This window comes from Oncorhynchus nerka, linkage group LG7, assembly GCF_034236695.1.
Source record: "Oncorhynchus nerka isolate Pitt River linkage group LG7, Oner_Uvic_2.0, whole genome shotgun sequence".
In the NCBI taxonomy this organism is placed as follows: domain Eukaryota; kingdom Metazoa; phylum Chordata; class Actinopteri; order Salmoniformes; family Salmonidae; genus Oncorhynchus; species Oncorhynchus nerka.
In genome coordinates, this window is record NC_088402.1 from 90,670,875 (window position 1) to 90,698,455 (window position 27,581).

General features: G+C 49.6%; 1 protein-coding gene across 1 annotated transcript in view; it reads right to left on the reverse strand.

The window, feature by feature from the left end:
* Positions 1–10,931: 10,931 nt before the first annotated feature.
* The window catches only part of LOC115116142 (CDK5 and ABL1 enzyme substrate 2-like), a 101,565-nt gene continuing 84,915 nt past the window's right edge, over positions 10,932–27,581 (reverse strand). The window contains exons 7-9 of the mRNA XM_065020965.1: positions 16,044–16,150; positions 14,990–15,194; positions 10,932–12,683 (exon numbers count right to left, since the gene is read on the reverse strand). Coding sequence (XP_064877037.1) covers positions 12,543–12,683; positions 14,990–15,194; positions 16,044–16,150 — 453 coding nt within the window. The 3' untranslated portion in view covers positions 10,932–12,542. The remainder of the gene's footprint in view (positions 12,684–14,989; positions 15,195–16,043; positions 16,151–27,581) is intronic.

Below are 27,581 nucleotides of genomic sequence, written 5' to 3' on the forward strand. Positions count from 1 at the left end.
TGCCTCTCCATGGTTATCACACAAACACACACACGGTGCGGTCAGCCCAAGGGAATCCTCCACACAGACCAAGCAGGCATGGCCAATGGAAATGAGAACCTGACCACAGATATTAGTAAACCTACTCAGCACAGTTAGACATAGACCACAGAGGGATACCTAATGGAAAGGATGTCATGAGAAAACACCCACGTTGTTTGTTAGTAGAGTTCCCTGATCACGCCATTGATAGAAGCAAAGCAAATTTAGTATTTTGTTATTTTGTCTATCTCAGATCACAGAGCAACAAGTCTGTTCATAGTGCATTTAATATACAGTACCAGTGAAACAGTTTGGCTACCTACTCATTCAAAGGCAAAAAAAAAAGGCCTTAATAAACATGGCCTGATTGGTAGAGTGCTGCAGAGATGGTTGTCCTTCTGGAAGGTTCTCCCATCTCCACAGAGGAACTCTGTCAGAGTGACCATCGGGTTCTTGGTCACCAAGGCCCTTCTCCCCCGATTGCACAGTTTGGCCGGGCGGCCATCTCTAGGGAGAGTCTTGGTGGTTCCAAACTTCTTCCGTTTCAGACTGAAATCCTGCTCTTTCTCTGACATGCACTGTCAACTGTGGGACCTTATATAGACAGGTGTGTGTCTTTCCAAATCATGTCTAATCAATTTAATTTACCACAGGTGGACTCCAATCAAGTTGTAGACTGGAAACAGGATGCACTTGTGCTCAGTTTCAAGTCTACTAGCAAATGGTCTGAATATCTTTTCGCTCTGTCATTATGGGAATATTAATATTAATATATATTATAATATATAATATTGTGGTATTAGTAAAACAATCTGCGCACTAAGTAGATTTGAATAAAAGCGTTTGCTAAATGCCATATACTGTACACTACCATTCAAAACGTTTGGGGTCACTGTCCATTAAAATAACATCAAATTGATCAGAAATACAGTGTAGACATTGTTAATGTTGTAAATGACTATTGTACCTGGAAAGGGCAGATTTTGAATGTAATATCTACATAGGCGTTACAGAGGCGCATTATCAGCAACCATCACTCCTGTGTTCCAATGGCACGTTGTGTTAGCTAATCCAAGTACAGAGGCCCCATTATCAGCAACCATCACTCCTGTGTTCCAATGGCACGTTGTGTTAAACTAATCCAAGTTTATCATTTTAAAAGGCTAATTGATTCATTAGAAAACCTTTTTGCAATTATGTTAGCACAGCTGAAAACTGTTGTTCTGATTAAAGAAGCAATACAATTGGTCTTCTTTAGACACACTGTTGCTGGTATTTTGGCCCATTCCTCCATGCAGATCTCCTCTAGAACAGTGATGTTTTGGGGCTGTTGCTGGGCAACACGGACTTTCAACTCCCTCCAAAGATTTTCTATGGAGTTGAGATCTGGAGACTGGCTAGGCCACTCCAGGACCTTGAAATGCTTCTTACGAAGCCACTCCTTCGTTGCCCAGGCGGTGTGTTTGGGATCATTGTCATGCTGAAAGACCCAGCCACGTTTCATCTTCAATGCCCTTGCTGATGGAAGGAGGTTTTCACTCAAAATCTCACAATACATGGCCCGATTCATTCTTTCCTTTACACGGATCAGTTGTCCTGGTCCCTTTGCAGAAAAACAGCCCCAAAGCATGATGTTTCCACCCCCATGCTTCACAGTAGGTATGGTGTTCTTTGGATGCAACTCAGCATTCTTTGTCCTCCAAACACGACGAGTTGAGTTTTTACCAAAAAGTTGTATTTTGGTTTCATCTGACCATATGACATTCTCCCAATCTTCTTCTGGATCATCCAAATGCTCTCTAGCAAACTTCAGACGGACCTGGATATGTACTGGCTTAAGCAGGGGGACACGTCTGGCACTGCAGGATTTGAGTCCCTGGCGGCGTAGTGTGTTACTGATGGTAGGCTTTGTTACTTTGGTCCCAGCTCTCTGCAGGTCATTCACTAGGTCCCCCCGTGTGGTTCTGGTATTTTTGCTCACCGTTCTTGTGATCATTTTGACACTCACGGGGTGAGATCTTGTGTGGAGCCCCAGATCGAGGGAGATTATCAGTGGTCTTGTATGTCTTCCATTTCCTAATAGTTGCTCCCACAGTTGATTTCTTCAAACCAAGCTGCTTACCTATTGCAGATTCAGTCTTCCCAGCCTGGTGCAGGTCTACAATTTTGTTTCTGGTGTCCTTTGACAGCTCTTTGGTCTTGGCCATAGTGGAGTTTGGAGTGTGACTGTTTGAGGTTGTGGACAGGTGTCTTTTATACTGATAACAAGTTCAAACAGGTGCCATTAATACAGGTAACGAGTGGAGGACAGAGGAGCTTCTTAAAGAAGAAGTTACAGGTCTGTGAGAGCCAGAAATCTTGCTTGTTTGTAGGTGACCAAATACTTATTTTCCACCATAATTTGCAAATAAATTCATTAAAAATCCTACAATGTGATTTTCTGGATTTTTTTTCTCATTTTGTCTGTCATAGTTGAAGTGTACTTATGATGAAAATTACAGGCCTCTCTCATCTTTTTAAGTGGGAGAACTTGCACAATTGGTGGCTGACTAAATACTTTTTTGCCCCACTGTGTATGCAGCAATATGTATACTCCCCTTCAAATTAGCCACACCGCAGGTAGCCTAGTGGTTAAAGTGTTGGGCCTGACAGCTTGCTGGATCGAATCCCTGAGCTGACAAGGTAACAATCTGTCGTTCTGCCCCCGAGCAAGGCAGTTATACCACTGTTCCTCGGGCGCCGTGGTTGTTGGTTATGGCAGCCCCCCCCCTGCACCTCTCTGATTCAGAGGAGTTGGGTTAAATGCAGAAGATGCATTCAGTTGTACATTTGACCCCCCTTTCCCGTTGCTGACAAGAGTATAAAATTGAGCAGACAGCCATGCAATCTCCATAGACAAACATTGGCAGTAGAATGGCCTTACTGAAGAGCTCAGGGACTTTCAATGTGACACCATCATAGCCCTTCCCACCCTCCATTTGGCAAACTTGACCATAATTCAATCCTCCTGATTCCTGCTTACAAACTAAAACAGGAAGTACCAGTGACTCGCTCAATACGGAAGTGGTCAGATGACGCGGATGCCACACTAAAGGACTGTTTTGCTAGCACAGACTGGAATATGTTCCGGGATTCATCCAATTGCATTGAGGAATACACCACCTCAGTCATCAGCTTCATCAATAAGTGCATCGATGACGTCGTCCCCACAGTGACAGTACATACATATCCCAACCAGAAGCCATGGATTACAGGCAACACCTGTATCGAGCTAAAGGCTAGAACTGCCGCTTTCAAGGAGCAGGAGACTAATCCGGACGCTTATAAAAAATCCCGCTATGCCCTCAGACGAACCATCAATCAAGCAAAGCATCTATACAGGATTAAGATTGAATCCTACTACACCGGCTCTGGCACTTGTCGGATGTTGCTGGGTATGAAAACTATTACGGATTACAAAGGGAAACCCAGACACAAGCTGCCTAGTGAAGCGAGCCTACCAGATGAGCTAAATTTATTTTATGCTCGCTTCGAGGCAAGCAACACTAAAGCATGCAGGAGAGCACCAGCTGTTCTGGATGACTGTGTGATAAAGCTCTTGGTAGCTGATGTGAATAAAACCTTCAAACAGTTCAACATTCACAAAGCCGCTGGGCCAGACAAATTTCCAGGACGTGTACTCAAAGCATGTGCAGACCAACTGGCAAGTGTCTTCACTGACATTTTCAACCTCCCCCTGACCGAGTCTGAAATACCTACATGTTTCAAGCAGACCACCATAGTCCCTGTGCACAAGGAAGCGAAGGTAACCTGCCTAAATGATTACCGCCCCGTGGCACTCACATCAGTAGCCATGAAATGCTTTGAAAGGATGGTCAAGGCTCACATCAACACCATCATCCCAGACTCCCTGGATCCACTCCAATTCACATACCGCCCCAACAGATCCACAGATGACGCAATCTCAATCGCACTCCACACAGCCCCTTTCCCACTTGGACAAAAGGGACACCTATGTAAGAATGCTGCTCAATGACTACAGCTCAGCGTTCAACACCATAGTGCCCACGAAGCTCATCACTAAGCTAAGGACTCTGGGACTAAACACCTCCCTCTGCAACTCTCTAGACTTCCTGATGGGCCGCTCACAGGTGGTGAGGGTAGGTAACAACACATCCACCACGCTGATCCTCAACAAAGAGATGCTAGTTCTAGGTCCCAAGAAACAAAGCGATCTTCTGTTGAATCTGACAATTAATCTTGATGGTTGTACAGTCGTCTCAAATAAAACTGTGAAGGACCTCGGCGTTACTCTGGACCCTGATCTCTCTTTTGACGAACATATCAAGACTGTTTCAAGGACAGCTTTTTTCCATCTATTGCAAAAATCAGAAACTTTCTGTCCAAAAATTATGCAGAAATATTCATCCATGGTTTTGTCTCTTCTAGGTTGCTGCGCAACTCACTCAACTGACATCTATGTAAGTTTCAAGATAACTCAACTGACATCTATGTAAGTCTCAAGATAACTCAACTGACATCTATGTAAGTCTCAAGATAACTCAACTGACATCTATGTAAGTCTCAAGATAACTCAACTGACTTCTTAAGTTTATTCCAGCCAATAGCTTAGAAACAGAAAACAACACATCAGTCCAATCAGAAAATATATTAGATTTATTCTTCTGTCATACTGACAATAATACATTTACATTTTATGATACAACAAAGAATTCACAAAAACAACAGTGGACAACATTATAAAAACGTTCCTGCACTTGGTTCAAAAGAATGTCTCCTTCCCTTACTGTGACACGCCCTCCTTCCCTTACTGTGACACGCCCTCCTTCCCTTGATGTGACACGCCCTCCTTCCCTTACTGTGACACGCCCTCCTTCCCTTACTGTGACACGCCCTCCTTCCCTTACTGTGACACGCCCTCCTTCCCTTACTGTGACACGCCCTCCTTTCCTTACTGTGACACGCCCTCCTTCCCTTACTGTGACACGCCCTCCTTCCCTTGATGTGACACGCCCTCCTTCCCTTACTGTGACACGCCCTCCTTCCCTTACTGTGACACGCCCTCCTTCCCTTGATGTGACACGCCCTCCTTTCCTTACTGTGACACGCCCTCCTTCCCTTGATGTGACACGCCCTCCTTCCCTTGATGTGACACGCCCTCCTTTCCTTACTGTGACACGCCCTCCTTCCCTTACTGTGACACGCCCTCCTTCCCTTACTGTGACACGCCCTCCTTCCCTTACTGTGACACGCCCTCCTTCCCTTACTGTGACACGCCCTCCTTTCCTTGACTGTGACACGCCCTCCTTTCCTTACTGTGACACGCCCTCCTTCCCTTACTGTGACACGCCCTCCTTCCCTTGACTGTGACACGCCCTCCTTCCCTTACTGTGACACGCCCTCCTTTCCTTACTGTGACACGCCCTCCTTTCCTTACTGTGACACGCCCTCCTTCCCTTACTGTGACACGCCCTCCTTCCCTTACTGTGACACGCCCTCCTTTCCTTACTGTGACACGCCCTCCTTCCCTTACTGTGACACGCCCTCCTTCCCTTACTGTGACACGCCCTCCTTCCCTTACTGTGACACGCCCTCCTTCCCTTAATGTGACACGCCCTCCTTTCCCTGTGACTCCTTTCCTTACTGTGACACGCCCTCCTTCCCTTACTGTGACACGCCCTCCTTCCCTTGATGTGACACGCCCTCCTTTCCTTACTGTGACACGCCCTCCTTCCCTTACTGTGACACGCCCTCCTTCCCTTACTGTGACACGCCCTCCTTCCCTTGATGTGACACGCCCTCCTTCCCTTGATGTGACACGCCCTCCTTCCCTTGATGTGACACGCCCTCCTTTCCTTACTGTGACACGCCCTCCTTCCCTTACTGTGACACGCCCTCCTTCCCTTGATTACTTGATGTGACACGCCCTCCTTCCCTTGATGTGACACGCCCTCCTTCCCTTGATGTGACACGCCCTCCTTCCCTTACTGTGACACGCCCTCCTTCCCTTAATGTGACACGCCCTCCTTTCCTTAATGTGACACGCCCTCCTTTCCTTACTGTGACACGCCCTCCTTCCCTTGATGTGACACGCCCTCCTTCCCTTACTGTGACACGCCCTCCTTCCCTTAATGTGACACGCCCTCCTTCCCTTGATGTGACACGCCCTCCTTCCCTTGATGTGACACGCCCTCCTTTCCTTGATGTGACACGCCCTCCTTTCCTTAATGTGACACGCCCTCCTTCCCTTGATGTGACACGCCCTCCTTTCCTTACTGTGACACGCCCTCCTTCCCTTACTGTGACACGCCCTCCTTCCCTTGATGTGACACGCCCTCCTTCCCTTACTGTGACACGCCCTCCTTCCCTTACTGTGACACGCCCTCCTTTCCTTAATGTGACACGCCCTCCTTTCCTTACTGTGACACGCCCTCCTTCCCTTGATGTGACACGCCCTCCTTCCCTTACTGTGACACGCCCTCTGTGACACCCTCCTTCCCTTGATGTGACACGCCCTCCTTTCCTTGATGTGACACGCCCTCCTTCCCTTGATGTGACACGCCCTCCTTTCCTTAATGTGACACGCCCTCCTTTCCTTAATGTGACACGCCCTCCTTCCCTTACTGTGACACGCCCTCCTTCCCTTACTGTGACACGCCCTCCTTTCCTTAATGTGACACGCCCTCCTTCCCTTACTGTGACACGCCCTCCTTCCCTTACTGTGACACGCCCTTTTTCCCTTACTGTGACACGCCCTCCTTCCCTTACTGTGACACGCCCTCCTTCCCTTACTGTGACACGCCCTCTTTCCCTTACTGTGACACGCCCTCCTTCCCTTACTGTGACACGCCCTCTTTCCCTTACTGTGACACGCCCTCTTTCCCTTACTGTGACACGCCCTCCTTCCCTTACTGTGACACGCCCTCCTTTCCTTAATGTGACACGCCCTCCTTTCCTTACTGTGACACGCCCTCCTTTCCTTACTGTGACACGCCCTCCTTCCCTTACTGTGACACGCCCTCCTTCCCTTACTGTGACACGCCCTCCTTTCCTTAATGTGACACGCCCTCCTTCCCTTGATGTGACACGCCCTCCTTCCCTTGATGTGACACGCCCTCCTTCCCTTACTGTGACACGCCCTCTTTCCCTTACTGTGACACGCCCTCTTTCCCTTACTGTGACACGCCCTCCTTCCCTTACTGTGACACGCCCTCCTTCCCTTACTGTGACACGCCCTCTTTCCCTTACTGTGACACGCCCTCTTTCCCTTACTGTGACACGCCCTCCTTCCCTTACTGTGACACGCCCTCCTTCCCTTACTGTGACACGCCCTCCTTTCCTTAATGTGACACACCCTCCTTTCCTTAATGTGACACGCCCTCCTTTCCTTACTGTGACACGCCCTCCTTTCCTTACTGTGACACGCCCTCCTTCCTTACTGTGACACGCCCTCCTTCCCTTACTGTGACACGCCCTCCTTTCCTTAATGTGACACGCCCTCCTTCCCTTGATGTGACACGCCCTCCTTCCCTCTGGCAACCGGCCACAGTCTCTGGGGCATTGGAAGCACTGTGGCCGGTTGCCAGAGATTCAGAATCTGTATTCAGTCTCTGGGGCATTGGAAGCACTGTGGCCTGGTTGCCAGAGATTCAGATTCTGTATTCAGTCTCGGTTGCCAGAGATTCAGATTCTGTATTCAGTCTCTGGGGAAGCACTGTGGCCGGTTGCCAGAGATTCAGAATCTGTATTCAGTCTCTGGGGCATTGGAAGCACTGTGGCCTGGTTGCCAGAGATTCAGAATCTGTATTCAGTCTCTGGGGCATTGGAAGCACTGTGGCCGGTTGCCAGAGATTCAGATTCTGTATTCAGTCTCTGGGGCATTGGAAGCACTGTGGCCGGTTGCCAGAGATTCAGAATCTGTATTCAGTCTCTGGGGCATTGATTCAGAATCTGTATTCACTGTGGCACCGGTTGCCAGAGATTCAGATTCTGTATTCAGTCTCTGGGGCATTGGAAGCACTGTGGCCGGTTGCCAGAGATTCAGAATCTGTATTCAGTCTCTGGGGCATTGGAAGCACTGTGGCCTGGTTGCCAGAGATTCAGAATCTGTATTCAGTCTCTGGGGCATTGGAAGCACTGTGGCCGGTTGCCAGAGATTCAGAATCTGTATTCAGTCTCTGGGGCATTGGAAGCACTGTGGCCGGTTGCCAGAGATTCAGATTTTGTATTCAGTCTCTGGGGCATTGGAAGCACTGTGGCCGGTTGCCAGAGATTCAGAATCTGTATTCAGTCTCTGGGGCATTGGAAGCACTGTGGCCGGTTGCCAGAGATTCAGAATCTGTATTCAGTCTCTGGGGCATTGGAAGCACTGTGGCCGGTTGCCAGAGATTCAGAGTTTTGGTCAAAGTAAAGTCAGTGTCTCAACGCATAAAAAAAATACCAACAGTGTTTTTCTACAACAATGCCGTGTTTAAATCCCAAATGCCACCCTATTCTCTTTATAGTGCACTAATTTTGATCAGGGCCCATTGGGCTTTGGTCGAAAGTAGTCAAATATGTACGGAATAGGGGGCCATTTGTGATGCCGTTCTTGTCATAATGCTCAGGCACTTTATTCGTTGTGTTTGTGTTCTGTCAGACAGCTATTTAAAACACAACATGTAGAATGATCAAAAATACTAACATTGTCCATTTCCTCAAATCATCATTCCGTACTGTTATTGCAATGTTGTCCACTAGATGGCGCTAATAACGTTCACTCCACCGACGTTCACTGTGTTAACGCATAGTAGTAAACAACACACACACACACACAATCCTGGACATATCTATACTCTATTCTACTGTTAAAATGAACCATACTGTCTGACAACACATTGCAAATTTATGATTCTGTTCACAGTATCTCTTTGGGGAATGTGGCAACAAAAAAAACTCCCTTTTTGAAAAACGTAACTTAACCAAGGCCTAACTTCTGATTGACTTGAAAAACGTAACTTAACCAAGGCCTAACTTGACTGACTTGACTTGAAAACGTAACTTCTGACTGACTTGAAAAAGGCCTAACTAAGGCCTAACTGACTGACTTGAAAAACATAACTTAACCAAGGCCTAACTTCAGACTGACTTGACATAACTTAACCAAGGCCTAACTTCAGACTGACTTGAAAAACGTAACTTAACCAAGGCCTAACTTCAGACTGACTTGAAAAACATAACTTAACCAAGGCCTAACTTCTGATTGACTTGAAAAACGTAACTTAACCAAGGCCTAACTTCTGATTGACTTGAAAAACGTAACTTAACCAAGGCCTAACTTCTGATTGACTTGAAAAACGTAACTTAACCAAGGCCTAACTTCTGACTGACTTGAAAAACATAACTTAACCAAGGCCTAACTTCAGACTGACTTGAAAAACGTAACTTAACCAAGGCCTAACTTCAGACTGACTTGAAAAACATAACTTAACCAAGGCCTAACTTCAGACTGACTTGAAAAACATAACTTAACCAAGGCCTAACTTCTGATTGACTTGAAAAACGTAACTTAACCAAGGCCTAACTTCTGATTGACTTGAAAAAACGTAACTTAACCAAGGCCTAACTTCTGACTGACTTGAAAAACGTAACTTAACCAAGGCCTAACTTCAGAATGACTCGAAAAATCTAAACTGTTTATAACATTACTATAACCACAAGAACAATGATTATAACAGTGTGACTGAGCAAAGTTGTCACTCTCTCAAAGAACATTTTAACTTAGACACTGAATGGAAACTATAACAGAGACTGAATGAAATGAAAAACACAAAGACAAAGGAAATAGCAATACGATAAGTACAGGGTCAAACATATGACCTCAACGACCTTCAGAGCGTACTGAAGAAGAAAACAACAACGATAAACAACAACGATAAACAACAACGATAAACAACAACGATAAACAACAACGATAAACAACAACGATAAACAACAACGATAAACAACAACGATAAACAAATGTGGTACAAAAAATGTAAAAGTCTAAAACAGTTCAATGTAAAATGAAGATACATAAAAGGTATTTGTCCCAAATGACACCCTATCAGCCTATATAGTGCTATTATAGTATTATTATATTATATATATATAGATAGTATTTCTGGTCAGAAGTAGTGCACTACATAGGGAATAGTGTGCCATTTAGGATGCCAAGCAAGGGGATATATACGGTGGCACATGTTAAGACACACGTAAACATTAAAACATCATGCTTTTGGAGGAGGAAGGGCAACACAACACAACGCACCATAGAATGTGCTTAGATCATTGTAGTCAATGTCACCTCTAACATAGAGTTTAATAATACACTGAATATCTCTGTATATATATATATATATATGCTGTAGTAACTCAGTAACAAGGTTAGGAAGATCAGGCTCTTTTTATAGCAACAATCACCACCATCACTTCAATACACAAAGAGTACTATAGGGAATAGGGCTCTATTTGGGATGACACCTTACTAAGGGATGCTTGGTTAGGGAATAGGGCTCTATTTGGGATGACACCTTACTAAGGGATGCTTGGTTAGGGAATAGGGCTCTATTTGGGATGACACCTTACTAAGGGATGCTTGGTTAGGGAATAGGGCTCTATTTGGGATGACACCTTACTAAGGGACGCTTGGTTAGGGAATAGGGCTCTATTTGGGATGGGAACGCTTGGTTAGGGCTCTATTTGGGATGACATTTTACTATTTGGGATGACATTTTACTAACGGAGGTTAGGGAATAGGGCTCTATTTGGGATGACACCTTACTAAGGGACGCTTGGTTAGGGAATAGGGCTCTATTTGGGATGACACCTTACTAGGGGAAAGGGCTCTATTTGGGATGCTTGGCTTGGGGAATAGGGCTCTATTTGGGATGACATTTTACTAACGGAGGCTTGGTTAGGGAATAGGGCTCTATTTGGGATGACACCTTACTAAGGGACGCTTGGTTAGGGAATAGGGCTCTATTTGGGATGACACCTTACTAAGGGATGCTTGGTTAGGGAATAGGGCTCTATTTGGGATGACACCTTACTAAGGGATGCTTGGTTAGGGAATAGGGCTCTATTTGGGATGACACCTTACTAAGGGATGCTTGGTTAGGGAATAGGGCTCTATTTGGGATGACACCTTACTAACGGAGGCTTGGTTATAATGCTGGAAGAAAACTTACACTACAAAGAGGTGCAGAATAATGAACTGGTTTGGTTATAATATAAACATCCCTTATTTTTCAAATAAATAAATCAAATATAATAAATATACATTTAAAAACAAAGGTAGGATAAATAAATTAAACTGCTTTTTTGGTTACATCTGATGTTTCTTGTATTTGTTTTCCCTGTTTTCCCTTTTCCCTTTGAGGTTCTTCCCTGGTTTGTGTGTTACTCTTATGCCCGATTCCCACATATAAGACCAAACTGAGCCAAACTGGCCTGGTGACACGTCCACCAAAGCTGCCTGAACCCTGCCTGAACCCTGCTGGAACCCTGCCTGAACCCTGCTGGAACCCTCCTGGAACGGACAATGTGAAGAGAGAAGAAAACCAGAACGGTACAGTTTAGGTCAGCCCTATAAGTGTGTATGAAGAATAACTGGTATTCTTGCAATGCTACTGCTGAACTGTAGCACCCCCTTGTGGCACGTGGAAGCATGGCAACGTTCAGGTTTAGAAAGTGTCGCAATTATATACTGTATGTTGATAATAATACCAGCAAATGTAGGAAGACTGATCGGTGTAATTTATACTTCTTCAAGGTGAGAGTAAAATACCAGCTACTGAGGTGAGTAAGTCTCTGAGTTTTATGGTGCTTAGCACAGGGGGTTGGTGGCACCTTAATTGGGGAGGACGGGCTCGTGGTAATGTCTGGAGTGGAATGGTATCAAACGCCCAGGGCTCCAGGTGTGGGGGCAGAGAATTCCCTGACCAGTCTCCAGACCCTAGCAGGTGTAGCTCCTCCCCTCACTCCACCCCCATGTCCAGTCTCCAGACCCTTGTAGACGTGGCTCCTCCCCTCACTCCACCCACATGTCCAGTCTCCAGACCCTAGCAGGTGTAGCTCCTCCCCTCACTCCACCCACATGTCCAGTCTCCAGACCCTAGCAGGTGTAGCTCCTCCCCTCACTCCACCCACATGTCCAGTCTCCAGACCCTAGCAGGTGTAGCTCCTCCCCTCACTCCACCCCCGTGTCCAGTCTCCAGACCCTAGCAGGTGTAGCTCCTCCCCTCACTCCACCCCCGTGTCCAGTCTCCAGACCCTAGCAGGTGTAGCTCCTCCCCTCACTCCACCCCCATGTCCAGTCTCCAGACCCTAGCAGGTGTAGCTCCTCCCCATCACCCCACCCCCATGTCCAGTCTCCAGACCCTAGCAGGTGTAGCTCCTCCCCTCACTCCACCCCCGTGTCCAGTCTCCAGACCCTTGTAGGCGTGGCTCCCGTCCACGTGGGTGCAGCAGTGGGCGTGGCCCTAGTTCTGCTGTACCAGGCGTCGGTAGTGTGGCATGATGGCTCTCTCAGGCAGGTACAGAGCCATCTCCAGGGCAACAAGGATAGTGAACTCAAACGGGATCAACTCCCGCCGACTGATACGGAAACGCTCCTCTAATTTCTGGAGAGGAAGAGAAGAGGGACGAGGAGGAAGAGACCTGTTAGGAAAGTTGTATTGCCCGTACAGATCCTCCACAGGCTTTCCTTACACTAATACCTGACCTTTAGCAACCTAATATGAGTAAATAGAATTAATATACACTATATATACAAAAGTATGTGGACACCCCTTCAAATTAGTGGATTCGGCTAATTCATCCACACCTGTGACTAACAGGTGTATAAAAGTCGAGCAGACAGCCATGCAATCTCCATAGACAAACATTGGCAGTAGAATGGCCTTACTGAAGAGCTCAGTGACTTTCAACGTGGCGCCGTCATAGGATGCCCCGGTCAACTGTAAGTGCTGTTATTGTGAAGTGGAAACGTCTAGGAGCAACAACGGCTCAGCCGCAAAGTGGTAGGCCACACAAGCTAACAGAACGGGACCACCGAGTTCTGAAGCACGTATCGCGTAAAAATCGTCTGTCCTCGGTTACAACTCTCATTACGGAGTCCCAAAATGCCTCTGGAAGCAACGTCAGCACAAGAACTGTTTGTTGGGAGCTTCATGAAATGGGTTTCCATGGCCGAGCAGCCGCCATTGGACTCTGGAGCAGTGGTAACGCGTTCTCTGGAGTGATGAATCACGCTTCACCATCTGGCAGTCCGACGGACGAATCTGGGCTTGGCGGATGCCAGGGGAACGCTACCTGACCCAACGCATAGTGCCAACTGTAAAGTTTGGTGGAGGAGAAATAATGGCCTGTGGCTGTTTTTTTGTTTTTCATGAAATCTTAACAATGACATTGTAGGCCAATTCTGTGCTTTGTGGCAACAGTTTGGGGAAGGCCCTTTCCTGTTTCAACATGACAATGCCCTCGTGCACAGAGCGAGGTCCATGCAGAAATGGTTTGTCGTGATTGGCGTGGAAGAACTTGACTGGCCTGCACAGAGCCCTGACCTCAACCCATCGAACACCTTTGGGATGAATTGGAACGCTGAATGACTACATAGCATGCATAGAGCCTTTATATAGCCTACATAGAGCCTTTATATAGCCTACATAGAGCCTTTATATAGCCTACATAGAGCCTTTATATAGCCTACATAAAGTCTTCATATAGCCTACATAGAGCCTTTATATAGCCTACATAAAGCCTCTATATAACCTACATAAAGCCTCTATATAGCCTACATAAAGCCTCTATATAGCCTACATAAAGCCTCTATATAGCCTACATAGAGCCTTTATATAGCCTACATAGAGCCTTTATATAGCCTACATAGAGCCTTTATATAGCCTACATAGAGCCTTTATATAGCCTACATAAAGCCACCCCTCACATCTATATAGCCTACATAGAGCCTTTATATAGCCTACATAAAGCCTTTATATAGCCTACATAAAGCCTTTATATAGCCTACATATAGCCTCTATATAGCCTACATAGAGCCTTTATATAGCCTACATAGAGCCTTTATATAGCCTACATAAAGCCTTTATATAGCCTACATATAGCCTATATATAGCCTACATAGAGCCTTTATATAGCCTACATAGAGCCTTTATATAGCCTACATATAGCCTCTATATAGCCTACATAGAGCCTTTATATAGCCTACATATAGCCTCTATATAGCCTACATAGAGCCTTTATATAGCCTACATAAAGCCTCTATATAGCCTACATAAAGCCTTTATATAGCCTACATAGAGCCTTTATATAGCCTACATAAAGCCTCTATATAGCCTACATAAAGCCTCTATATAGCCTACATAGAGCCTCTATATAGCCTACATAGAGCCTTTATATAGCCTACATATAGCCTCTATATAGCCTACATAGAGCCTTTAAATAGCCTACATAAAGCCTTTATATAGCCTACATAGAGCCTTTATATAGCCTACATAAAGCCTTTATATAGCCTACATAGAGCCTTTATATAGCCTACATAGAGCCTTTATATAGCCTACATAGAGCCTTTATATAGCCTACATAAAGCCTTTATATAGCCTACATAGAGCCTTTATATAGCCTACATATAGCCCTTATATAGCCTACATAGAGCCCTTATATAGCCTACATAGAGCCTTCATATAGCCTACATAGAGCCTTTATATAGCCTACATAAAGCCTTTATATAGACTACATAGAGCCTTTATATAGCCTACATAGAGCCTTTATATAGCCTACATAGAGCCTTTATATAGCCTACATAGAGCCTTTATATAGCCTACATAGAGCCTTTATATAGCCTTTATATAGCCTACATAGGTGGTTGACAAAGCATTTTGAGGTTTATGTCATTGCAAAAGGACAATACATCTATGAGCTGAGTGACGTCCTGCTTCTTGAGGTCGCTGCTGATCTTAGCAGCGAGCAGCACGCAGGCTCCAGAGACCAACTTCCTGTTGTGTTTGTTGAGTCGTCCCTGGAGGACCAGCTTCTCAAAGTAAACAAATGCCATCGCCACGGTGACCGCCTGCAGGCCGCAGTCGTCACCCACTGTACGCATCTCTCTCTTTAGACTGGAGGAGAGAGAGAGGGGGGAGAGAGAGAGGGGGAGAGAGAGAGGGAAGAGAGAGAGGGATTAGGGGGGAGAGAGAGGGGGAGAGAGAGAGGAGGGAAGAGAGAGAGGGATTAGGGGGAAGAGAGAGGGGAGAGAGAGAGGAGGGGGAGAGAGAGGGATTAGGGGGGAGAGAGAGAGGGGGAGAGGGGAGGGGGGAGAGAGGAGGGGGGGGGGGAGGGGGGAGAGAGAGAGAGAGAGAGAGGGATTAGGGGGGGAAGAGAGAGAGGGGGGGAGGAGAGGGGGGGAGAGGAGGGGGAGAGAGGAGGGGGAGAGGGGGGAGAGAGAGAGAGAGGAGGGAGGGGGGAGAGAGAGGGGGAGAGAGAGGGAGAGAGAGAGGAGAGAGAGAGGGGGAGAGGAGAGAGGTTAGGGGGAAGAGAGAGAGGGGGGAAGAGAGAGAGGAGAAGAGAGGGGGGAGGAGAGAGAGAGGGGAAGAGAGAGAGCGGGGGGAGAGGAGAGAGGTTAGGGGGAAGAGAGAGAGGGGGGAGAGAGAGAGAGGGAAGAGAGAGAGAGAGGAGAGGGGGAGAGAGAGAGAGGGGGAGAGAGAGAGAGGGGAAGAGAGAGGGAGAGAGAGAGAGGGGGAGAGAGAGAGAGGGGGGGGGAGAGAGGGGGGAGAGAGAGAGGGAGAGAGGGGGGGAGAGAGAGGGGGAGAGAGAGAGGGGGAAGAGAGAGGGGGAAGAGCAGGGGGCAGGTGTTAGAATTAGAGTAAGACAAAGCATACTTAACATCTATGGACATGACCACACACACACACACACACACACACACACACACACACACACACACACACACACACACTACAGTAGTATACCTCCTGATCTTGCTGAGAGTCAGCTTGACTTGAGGAAACTTCTCTTTAAACGTCTCGTTCATGTCCTTCTTCAGATCAGACGGCTTCACATATTCTATCACTGTCGTCTAGAGAGGGGAGAGAGAGGAGGGAGAGGGAGAGGGAGAGGGAGGGAGGGAGAGAGGAGAGGGAGGGAGAGGGAGGAGGGGAGGGAGAGGGAGGGAGGGAGGGGGGAGGGAGGGAGGGAGGGGAGGGAGAGGGAGAGGGAGGGGAGGGAGAGGGAGGAGAGGGAGGAGAGAGAGAGAGGGAGAGGGAGGGAGGGAGGGAGAGAGAGGGAGAGGGAGAGAGGGAGGGAGAGGGAGAGGGAGGGAGGGAGAGAGAGAGATAGAGGGGAGGAGGTAAATAGGGAGGGAGGTAGGAAAGAGGGAGGGAGGGAGGAAAGAGAGGGAGGGAGGGAAAGAGGGAGGGAGGGAGGGAGGGAAAGAGGGAGGAAAAGAGGGAGGAAGGGAGGGAAAGCGGGAGGGAGGGAGGAAGGGAGGGAGGAAAAGAGGGAGGAGAAGAGGGAGGGAGGGAGAGATGGAAGGAACGGGAGAGAGAGAGAATATTTAACTTCTGTATAGTGTTTTTTGGTTTGCACAATGACAAGGAGGTCCATAAAGGATATCTAATAATGATGTCTTTGCATGAATGGACTCCTGTACTGCACACTGTGTATACCTTCTCTCTTTCTCTCTCTCAGAGGACCTGAGCCCTAGGACCATGTCCCAGGACTACCTGGCCATGCTGCTGCTCCAGTTTCAACTGACCTGAGCCCTAGGACCATGTCCCAGGACTACCTGACATGATGACTCCTTGCTGTCCCCAGTCCACCTGACTGTGCTGCTGCTCCAGTTTCAACTGACCTGAGCCCTAGGACCATGTCCCAGGACTACCTGACATGATGACTCCTTGCTGTCCCCAGTCCACCTGGCCATGCTGCTGCTCCAGTTTCAACTGACCTGAGCCCTAGGACCATGTCCCAGGACTACCTGACATGATGACTCCTTGCTGTCCCCAGTCCACCTGACTGTGCTGCTGCTCCAGTTTCAACTGTTCTGCCTTATTATTATTCGACCATGCTGGTCATTTATGAACATTTGAACATCTTGGCCATGTTCTGTTATAATCTCCACCCGGCACAGCCAGAAGAGGACTGGCCACCCCACATAGCCAGGTTCCTCTCTAGGTTTCTTCCTAGGTTTTGGCCTTTCTAGGGAGTTTTTCCTAGCCACCGTGCTTCTACACCTGCATTGCTTGCTGTTTGGGGTTTTAGGCTGGGTTTCTGTACAGCACTTTGAGATATCAGCTGATGTACGAAGGGCTATATAAATACATTTGATTTGATACTAGTAAAATAAACCTGTACATGCTGATACATATATATCTACAGTATACACAGGGTACCATTACATAGAGTCTGGTATCACAGCCTGAACACAGCTCTTAGCCATATATCACAAACCCCTGTACATGCTGAGACATATATATCTACAGTATACACAGGGTACCATTCCATAGAGTCTGGTATCACAGCCTGAACACAGCTCTTAGCCGTGGTATATTGGCCATATATCACAAACCCCTGATGTGACTTACTGCTGTTATAAACTGGTTACCGACGTAATCAGAGCACATGGTACGTGGTCCGCCATACCACGGCTGTCAGCCAATCAGCATTCAGGGCTGGAACCACCCAGTTTATAATTGGCCTCTCTGATAGGTTATGACTCTGTGCATTGAGACTCTCTGATAGGTCATGGCTCTGTGCATTGAGACTCTCTGATAGGTCATGGCTCTGTGCATTGAGACTCTCTGATAGGTCATGGCTCTGTGCATTGAGACTCTCTGATAGGTCATGGCTCTGTGCATTGAGACTCTCTGATAGGTCATGGCTCTGTGCATTGAGACTCTCTGATAGGTCATGGCTCTGTGCATTGAGACTCTCTGATAGGTTATGGCTCTGTGCATTGAGACTCTCTGATAGGTCATGGCTCTGTGCATTGAGACTCTCTGATAGGTTACGGCTCTCTCTCTCCCCATCTCTCATTCTCTCTCTCCCATCTCTCATTCTCTCTCCATCTCTCATTCTCTCTCCTCCCTCCAGCTCTCACTCTCTCCTCATCTCTCATTCTCTCTCTCCCCATCTCTCCCCATCTCTCATTCTCTCTCTCCCCATCTCTCATTTTCTCTCTCTCCCCATCTCTCATTCTCTCTCCTCCCTCCAGCGCTCATTCTCTCTCCTCATCTCTCATTCTCTCCTCATCTCTCATTCTCTCCTCATCTCTCATTCTCTCTCTCCTCATCTCTCATTCTCTCTCTCCTCATCTCTCATTCTCTCTCTCCCCATCTCTCATTCTCTCCTCATCTCTCATTCTCTCCCCATCTCTCATTCTCTCCCCATCTCTCATTCTCTCTCTCCCCATCTCTCATTCTCTCCTCCCTCCAGCTCTCATTCTCTCCTCCCTCCATCTCTCATTCTCTCCTCCATCTTTCATTCTCTCCTCCCTCCATCTCTCATTCTCTCTCTCCCATCTCTCATTCTCTCTCCATCTCTCATTCTCTCTCTCCCCATCTCTCATTTTCTCTCTCTCCCCATCTCTCATTCTCTCTCTCCCCATCTCTCATTTTCTCTCTCTCCCCATCTCTCATTCTCTCTCTCCCATCTCTCCATCTCTCATTCTCTCTCCTCCCTCCAGCTCTCACTCTCTCCTCATCTCTCATTCTCTCTCTCCCATCTCTCCATCTCTCATTCTCTCTCCTCCCTCCAGCTCTCACTCTCTCCTCATCTCTCATTCTCTCTCACCCCATCTCTCATTTTCTCTCTCTCCCCATCTCTCATTCTCTCTCTCCCCATCTCTCATTTTCTCTCTCTCCTCCCTCCAGCGCTCATTCTCTCTCCTCCCTCCAGCTCTCATTCTCTCTCCTCCCTCCAGCTCTCATTCTCTCTCCTCCCTCCAGCTCTCATTCTCTCTCCTCCCTCCAGCTCTCATTCTCTCTCCTCCCTCCAGCTCTCATTCTCTCTCCTCCCTCCAGCTCTCATTCTCTCTCCTCCCTCCAGCTCTCATTCTCTCTCCTCCCTCCAGCTCTCATTCTCTCTCCTCCCTTCAGCTCTCATTCTCTCTCCATCTCTCCCTCATCTCTCATTCTCTCTCATCCCTCCAGCTCTCATTCTCTCTCTATCCGCTCTCTCATATCTCATTCTCTCTCCATCTCATTCTGTCTCTCCATCTATCTCTCATTATTTCTTCTCACTATCTCTCCTCTATCCATCTCTCATTATCTCTCTCCTCCTCTCTCCATATCTCATTCTCTCTGTCTGTCTGTCTCTCCATCTCTCTCATCCTACTACCTCTTCTTTCATCTATCTCTCATTATCTCTTCTCACTATCTCTCCTCCTCTATCCATCTCTCATTATCTCTCTCCTCCTCTCTCCATATCTCATTCTCTCGGTCTGTCTCTCCTCCATCTCTCTCATCCTACTACCTCTTCTTTCATCTATCTCTCACTATCTCTCCTCCTCTATCCATCTCTCATTATCTCTCTCCTCCTCCCTCCATATCTCATTTTCTCTGTGTCTCTCCTCCCCATCTCTCTCATCCTACTACCTCTTCCTTCATCCATCTCTCTCTCTCCTCCACCCCCATCTCTCTCTCTCTCCATCCACCCCCATCTCTCATTCTCTCTCTCCATCCACCCCCATCTCTCTCTCTCCATCCACCCCCATCTCTCTCTCTCCATCCACCCCCATCTCTCTCTCCATCCACCCCAATCTCTCTCTCCATCCACCCCCATCTCTCTCTCTCCATCACCCCCATCTCTCATTCTCTCTCTCCATCCACCCCCATCTCTCATTCTCTCTCTCCATCCACCCCCATCTCTCATTCTCTCTCTCGCTCTCCATCCACCCCCATCTCTCTCTCCATCTACCCCCATCTCTCTCTCTCCATCCACCCCCATCTCTCATTCTCTCTCCATCCACCCCCATCTCTCATTCTCTCTCTCCATCCACCCCCCACCTCTCTCTCTCTCCATCCACCCCCCTCTCTCTCTCCATCCACCCCCCATCTCTCTCTCTCCATCCACCCCCCACCTCTCTCTCTCCATCCACCCCCATCTCGCTCTCTCTCCATCCACCCCCATCTCGCTCTCTCTCTCTCTCTCTCTCCATCCACTCCCATCTCTCATTCTCTCTCTCCATCCACCCCCATCTCTCATTCTCTCTCCATCCACCCCCATCTCTCATTCTCTCTCCATCCACCCCCTCTCATTCTCTCTCCATCCACCCCCATCTCTCTCTCTCCATCCACCCCCATCTCTCTCTCTCCATCCACCCCCATCTCTCTCTCTCCATCCACCCCATCTCTCTCTCTCCATCCACCCCATCTCTCTCTCTCTCCATCCCCCCATCTCTCTCTCTCTCCATCCACCCCCATCTCTCTCTCTCTCCATCCACCCCCATCTCTCTCTCTCCATCCACCCCCATCTCTCTCTCTCTCCATCCACCCCCATCTCTCATTCTCTCTCTCCATCCACCCCATCTCTCATTTTCTCTCTCCATCCACCCCCATCTCTCTCTCTCTCCATCCACCCCCATCTCTCTCTCTCCATCCACCCCCCATCTCTCTCTCCATCCACCCCCATCTCTCTGTCTCCATCCACCCCATCTCTCTCTCTCCATCCACCCCCATCTCTCATTCTCTCTCTCCATCCACCCCATCTCTCATTCTCTCTCTCCATCCACCCCCATCTCTCATTCTCTCTCTCTCTCTCCATCCACCCCCATCTCTCTCTCTCCATCTACCCCCCATCTCTCTCTCTCCATCCACCCCCCATCTCTCATTCTCTCTCCATCCACCCCCATCTCTCATTCTCTCTCCTCCATCCACCCCCACCTCTCTCCATCCACCTCTCTCTCCATCCACCCCCACCTCTCTCTCTCCATCCACCCCCATCTCTCTCTCTCCATCCACCCCCATCTCTCTCTCTCCATCCCCATCCCCCATCCACCCCCATCTCTCTCCATCCACCCCCATCTCTCATTCTCTCTCTCCATCCACCCCATCTCTCATTCTCTCTCCATCCACCCCCATCTCTCATTCTCTCTCCATCCACCCCCATCTCTCATTCTCTCTCCATCCACCCCCCCATCTCTCTCTCTCCATCCACCCCCATCTCTCTCTCCATCCATCCCACCCCCATCTCTCTCTCTCCATCCACCCCCCATCTCTCTCTCTCCATCCACCCCCATCTCTCCACCCCCCTCTCTCCATCCACCCCCATCTCTCTCTCTCTCCATCCACCCCCATCTCTCTCTCTCTCCATCCACCCCCATCTCTCTCTCCATCCACCCCATCTCTCTCTCTCTCCATCCACCCCCATCTCTCTCTCTCTCCATCCACCCCCATCTCTCTCTCTCTCCATCCACCCCCATCTCTCTCTCTCTCCATCCACCCCCATCTCTCTCTCTCCATCCACCCCATCTCTCTCTCTCTCCATCCACCCCCCATCTCTCTCTCTCCATCCACCCCCCATCTCTCTCTCTCCATCCACCCCCCATCTCTCTCTCCATCCACCCCCATCTCTCTCCCATCTCTCATTCTCTCTCTCCCATCTCTCATTCTCTCTCCATCTCTCATTCTCTCTCCTCCTCCAGCTCTCACTCTCTCCTCATCTCTCATTCTCTCCTCCCCATCTCTCCCCATCTCTCATTCTCTCTCTCCCATCTCTCATTTTCTCTCTCCCCATCTCTCATTCTCTCTCCTCCCTCCAGCGCTCATTCTCTCTCCTCATCTCTCATTCTCTCCTCATCTCTCATTCTCTCCTCATCTCTCATTCTCTCTCTCCTCATCTCTCATTTCTCTCTCTCCTCATCTCTCATTCTCTCTCTCCCCATCTCTCATTCTCTCCTCATCTCTCATTCTCTCCCCATCTCTCATTCTCTCCCCATCTCTCATTCTCTCTCTCCCCATCTCTCATTCTCTCCTCCTCCAGCTCTCATTCTCTCTCCCTCCATCTCTCATTCTCTCCTCCATCTTTCATTCTCTCCTCCCTCCATCTCTCATTCTCTCTCTCCCCATCTCTCATTCTCTCTCCATCTCTCATTCTCTCTCTCCCCATCTCTCATTTTCTCTCTCTCCCCATCTCTCATTTCTCTCTCCCATCTCTCATTTTTCTCTCTCTCCCCATCTCTCATTCTCTCTCTCCCATCTCTCCATCTCTCATTCTCTCCTCCTCCAGCTCTCACTCTCTCCTCATCTCTCATTCTCTCTCTCCCATCTCTCCATCTCATTCTCTCTCCTCCCTCCAGCTCTCACTCTCTCCTCATCTCTCATTCTCTCTCTCCCCATCTCTCATTTTCTCTCTCTCCCCATCTCTCATTCTCTCTCTCCCCATCTCTCATTTCTCTCTCTCTCCTCCCTCCAGCGCTCATTCTCTCTCCTCCCTCCAGCTCTCATTCTCTCTCCTCCCTCCAGCTCTCATCTCTCTCCTCCCTCCAGCTCTCATCTCTCTCTCCTCCCTCCAGCTCTCATTCTCTCTCCTCCCTCCAGCTCTCATTCTCTCTCCTCCCTCCAGCTCTCATTCTCTCTCCTCCCTCCAGCTCTCATTCTCTCTCCTCCCTCCAGCTCTCATTCTCTCTCCTCCCTTCAGCTCTCATTCTCTCTCCATCTCTCATTCTCTCCCTCATCTCTCATTCTCTCTCATCCCTCCAGCTCTCATTCTCTCTCTATCCGCTCTCTCATATCTCATTCTCTCTCCATCTCATTCTGTCTCTCCATCTATCTCTCATTATTTCTTCTCACTATCTCTCCTCTATCCATCTCTCATTTCTCTCTCCTCCTCTCTCCATATCTCATTCTCTCTGTCTGTCTGTCTCTCCATCTCTCTCATCCTACTACCTCTTCTTTCATCTATCTCTCATTATCTCTTCTCACTATCTCTCCTCCTCTATCCATCTCTCATTATCTCTCTCCTTCCTTCTCCATATCTCATTCTCTCGGTCTGTCTCTCCTCCATCTCTCTCATCCCTACCTCTTCTTTCATCTATCTCTCACTATCTCTCCTCCTCTATCCATCTCTCATTATCTCTCTCCTCCTCTCCATATCTCATTTTCTCTGTGTCTCTCCTCCTCCCCATCTCTCTCATCCTACTACCTCTTCCTTCATCCCCCATCTCTCTCCATCCACCCCCATCTCTCTCTCTCCATCCACCCCCATCTCTCATTCTCTCTCTCCATCCACCCCCATCTCTCTCTCTCTCCATCCACCCCCATATCTCTCTCTCCATCCACCCCCATCTCTCTCTCCATCCACCCCAATCTCTCTCTCCATCCACCCCCATCTCTCTCTCTCCATCCACCCCCATCTCTCATTCTCTCTCCATTCCACCCCATCTCTCATTCTCTCTCTGCTCTCCATCCACCCCCATCTCTCTCTCTCCATCTACCCCCATCTCTCTCTCTCCATCCACCCCATCTCTCATTCTCTCTCCATCCACCCCCATCTCTCATTCTCTCTCTCCATCCACCCCCACCTCTCTCTCTCTCCATCCACCCCCACCTCTCTCTCTCCATCCACCCCCATCTCTCTCTCTCCATCCACCCCCACCTCTCTCTCTCCATCCACCCCCATCTCGCTCTCTCTCCATCCACCCCCATCTCGCTCTCTCTCTCTCTCTCTCCATCCACTCCCATCTCTTTTCTCTCTCCATCCACCCCATCTCTCATTCTCTCTCCATCCACCCCCATCTCTCATTCTCTCTCTCCATCCACCCCCATCTCTCTCTCTCCATCCACCCCCATCTCTCTCTCTCTCCATCCACCCCCATCTCTCTCTCTCCATCCACCCCCCATCTCTCTCCATCCACCCTCCATCTCTCTCTCTCTCCATCCACCCCCATCTCTCTCTCTCCATCCACCCCCATCTCTCTCTCTCTCCATCCACCCCCCATCTCTCTCTCTCCATCCACCCCCATCTCTCTCTCTCCATCCACCCCCCATCTCTCATTCTCTCTCCATCCACCCCCATCTCTCATTCTCTCTCTCCATCCACCCCCATCTCTCTCTCTCTCCATCCACCCCCATCTCTCTCTCTCCATCCACCCCCATCTCTCTCTCCATCCACCCCCATCTCTCTGTCTCCATCTCTGTCCCCATCTCTCTCTCTCTCCATCCACCCCCATCTCTCATTCTCTCTCTCCATCCACCCCATCTCTCATTCTCTCTCTCCATCCACCCCCCATCTCTCATTCTCTCTCTCTCTCTCCATCCACCCCATCTCTCTCTCTCCATCTACCCCCATCTCTCTCTCTCCATCCACCCCCATCTCTCATTCTCTCTCCATCCACCCCATCTCTCATTCTCTCTCTCCATCCACCCCCCACCTCTCTCTCTCTCTCCATCCACCCCCCCACCTCTCTCTCTCCATCCACCCCCATCTCTCTCTCTCCATCCACCCCCACCTCTCCTCTCCATCCACCCCCATCTCTCTCTCCATCCACCCCCATCTCTCTCTCTCCATCCACCCCCATCTCGCTCTCTCTCTCCATCCACCCCCATCTCATTCTCTCTCTCCATCCACCCCCATCTCTCATTCTCTCTCCATCCACCCCATCTCTCATTCTCTCTCCATCCACCCCCATCTCTCATCTCTCTCTCCATCCACCCCCATCTCTCTCTCTCCATCCACCCCCATCTCTCTCTCTCTCCATCCACCCCCATCTCTCTCTCTCCATCCACCCCCATCTCTCTCTCCATCCACCCCCCATCTCTCTCTCTCTCCATCCACCCCCATCTCTCTCTCTCCATCCACCCCCATCTCTCTCTCTCTCCATCCACCCCCATCTCTCTCTCTCTCCATCCACCCCCATCTCTCTCTCTCTCCATCCACCCCCATCTCTCTCTCTCTCCATCCACCCCCATCTCTCTCTCTCTCCATCCACCCCCATCTCTCTCTCTCCATCCACCCCCATCTCTCTCTCTCTCCATCCACCCCCATCTCTCTCTCTCTCCACCAACCCCATCTCTCTCTCTCTCCATCCACCCCCCATCTCTCTCTCTCCATCCACCCCCCATCTCTCTCTCTCCATCCACCCCCCATCTCTCTCTCCATCCACCCCCATCTCTCTCTCCATCCACCCCCATCTCTCTCTCCATCCACCCCCATCTCTCTCTCTCTCCATCCACCCCCCCCATCTCTCTCTCTCCATCCACCCCCATCTCTCTCTCTCCATCCACCCCCATCTCTCTCTCTCCATCCACCCCCATCTCTCTCTCTCTCCATCCACCCCATCTCTCTCTCTCTCCATCCACCCCCATCTCTCTATCTCTCCATCCACCCCCATCTCTCTCTCCATCCACCCCCATCTCTCTCTCCATCCACCCCCATCTCTCTCTCTCTCCAACCACCCCCATCTCTCTCTCTCCATCCACCCCCATCTCTCTCTCCTCCATCCACCCCCTCTCTCTCTCTCCATCCACCCCATCTCTCATTCTCTCTCTCCATCCACCCCCATCTCTCATTCTCTCTCTCCATCCACCCCCATCTCTCTCTCCATCCACCCCCATCTCTCTCTCCATCCACCCCCATCTCTCTCTCTCCATCCACCCCCATCTCTCATTCTCTCTCTCCATCCACCCCCATCTCTCATTCTCTCTCTCCATCCACCCCATCTCTCATTCTCTCTCTCCATCCACCCCCATCTCTCTCTCTCCATCTACCCCCCATCTCTCTCTCTCCATCCACCCCCATCTCTCATTCTCTCTCCATCCACCCCCCATCTCTCATTCTCTCTCTCCATCCACCCCCACCTCTCTCTCTCTCCATCCACCCCCACCTCTCTCTCTCTCCATCCACCCCCATCTCTCTCTCTCCATCCACCCCCACCTCTCTCTCTCCATCCACCCCCATCTCTCTCTCTCCATCCACCCCCATCTCTCTCTCTCCATCCACCCCCCCATCTCGCTCTCTCTCTCTCTCTCCATCCACCCCCATCTCTCATTCTCTCTCTCCATCCACCCCCATCTCTCATTCTCTCTCTCCATCCACCCCCATCTCTCATTCTTCTCTCCATCCACCCCCATCTCTCTCTCTCCATCCACCCCCATCTCTCTCTCTCTCCATCCACCCCCATCTCTCTCTCTCCATCCACCCCCATCTCTCTCTCTCTCTCTCCACCCCCATCTCTCTCTCTCTCCATCCACCCCCATCTCTCTCTCTCTCCATCCACCCCCATCTCTCTCTCTCCATCCACCCCCATCTCTCTCTCTCTCCATCCCCCCCATCATCTCTCTCTCCATCACCCCATCTCTCTCTCTCTCCATCCACCCCCATCTCTCTCTCTCTCTCCATCCACCCCCATCTCTCTCTCTCCATCCACCCCCATCTCTCTCTCTCTCCATCCACCCCCATCTCTCTCTCTCCATCCACCCCCATCTCTCTCTCCATCACCCCATCATCTCTCTCCATCCACCCCCATCTCTCTCTCCATCCACCCCCATCTCTCTCTCTCTCCATCCACCCCCCATCTCTCTCTCTCCATCCACCCCCATCTCTCTCTCCATCCACCCCCATCTCTCTCTCTCTCGATCCACCCCCATCTCTCTCTCTCTCGATCCACCCCCATCTCTCTCTCTCTCCATCCACCCCCATCTCTCTCTCTCTCCATCCACCCCCATCTCTCTCTCTCCATCCACCCCCATATCTCTATCTCTCCATCCACCCCCATCTCTCTCTCCATCCACCCCCCATCTCTCTCTCCATCCACCCCCATCTCTCTCTCTCTCCATCCACCCCCCATCTCTCTCTCTCTCCATCCAACCCCCATCTCTCTCTCTCTCCATCCACCCCCATCTCTCTCTCTCTCCATCCACCCCCATCTCTCTCTCTCTCCATCCACCCCCATCTCTCTCTCTCCATCCACCCCCATCTCTCTCTCTCTCCATCCACCCCCATCTCTCTCTCTCTCCATCCACCCCCATCTCTCTCTCTCTCCATCCACCCCCATCTCTCTCTCTCTCCATCCACCCCCATCTCTCTCTCTCTCCATCCACCCCCATCTCTCTCTCCATCCACCCCCATCTCTCTCTCTCCATCCACCCCCCCATCTCTCTCTCTCCATCCACCCCCATCTCTCTCTCCATCCACCCCCATCTCTCTCTCCATCCACCCCCATCTCTCTCTCTCTCCATCCACCCCCCCATCTCTCTCTCTCCATCCACCCCATCTCTCTCTCCATCCACCCCCATCTCTCATTCTCTCTCCATCCACCCCCCATCTCTCATTCTCTCTCTCCATCCACCCCCATCTCTCTCTCTCTCCATCCACCCCCATCTCTCTCTCTCCATCCACCCCCATCTCTCTCTCTCCATCCACCCCCATCTCTCTCTCCATCCACCCCCATCTCTCTCTCTCATCCACCCCCATCTCTCTCTCTCTCCATCCACCCCCATCTCTCTCTCTCCATCCACCCCCATCTCTCTCTCTCTCCATCCACCCCCCATCTCTCTCTCTCTCCATCCACC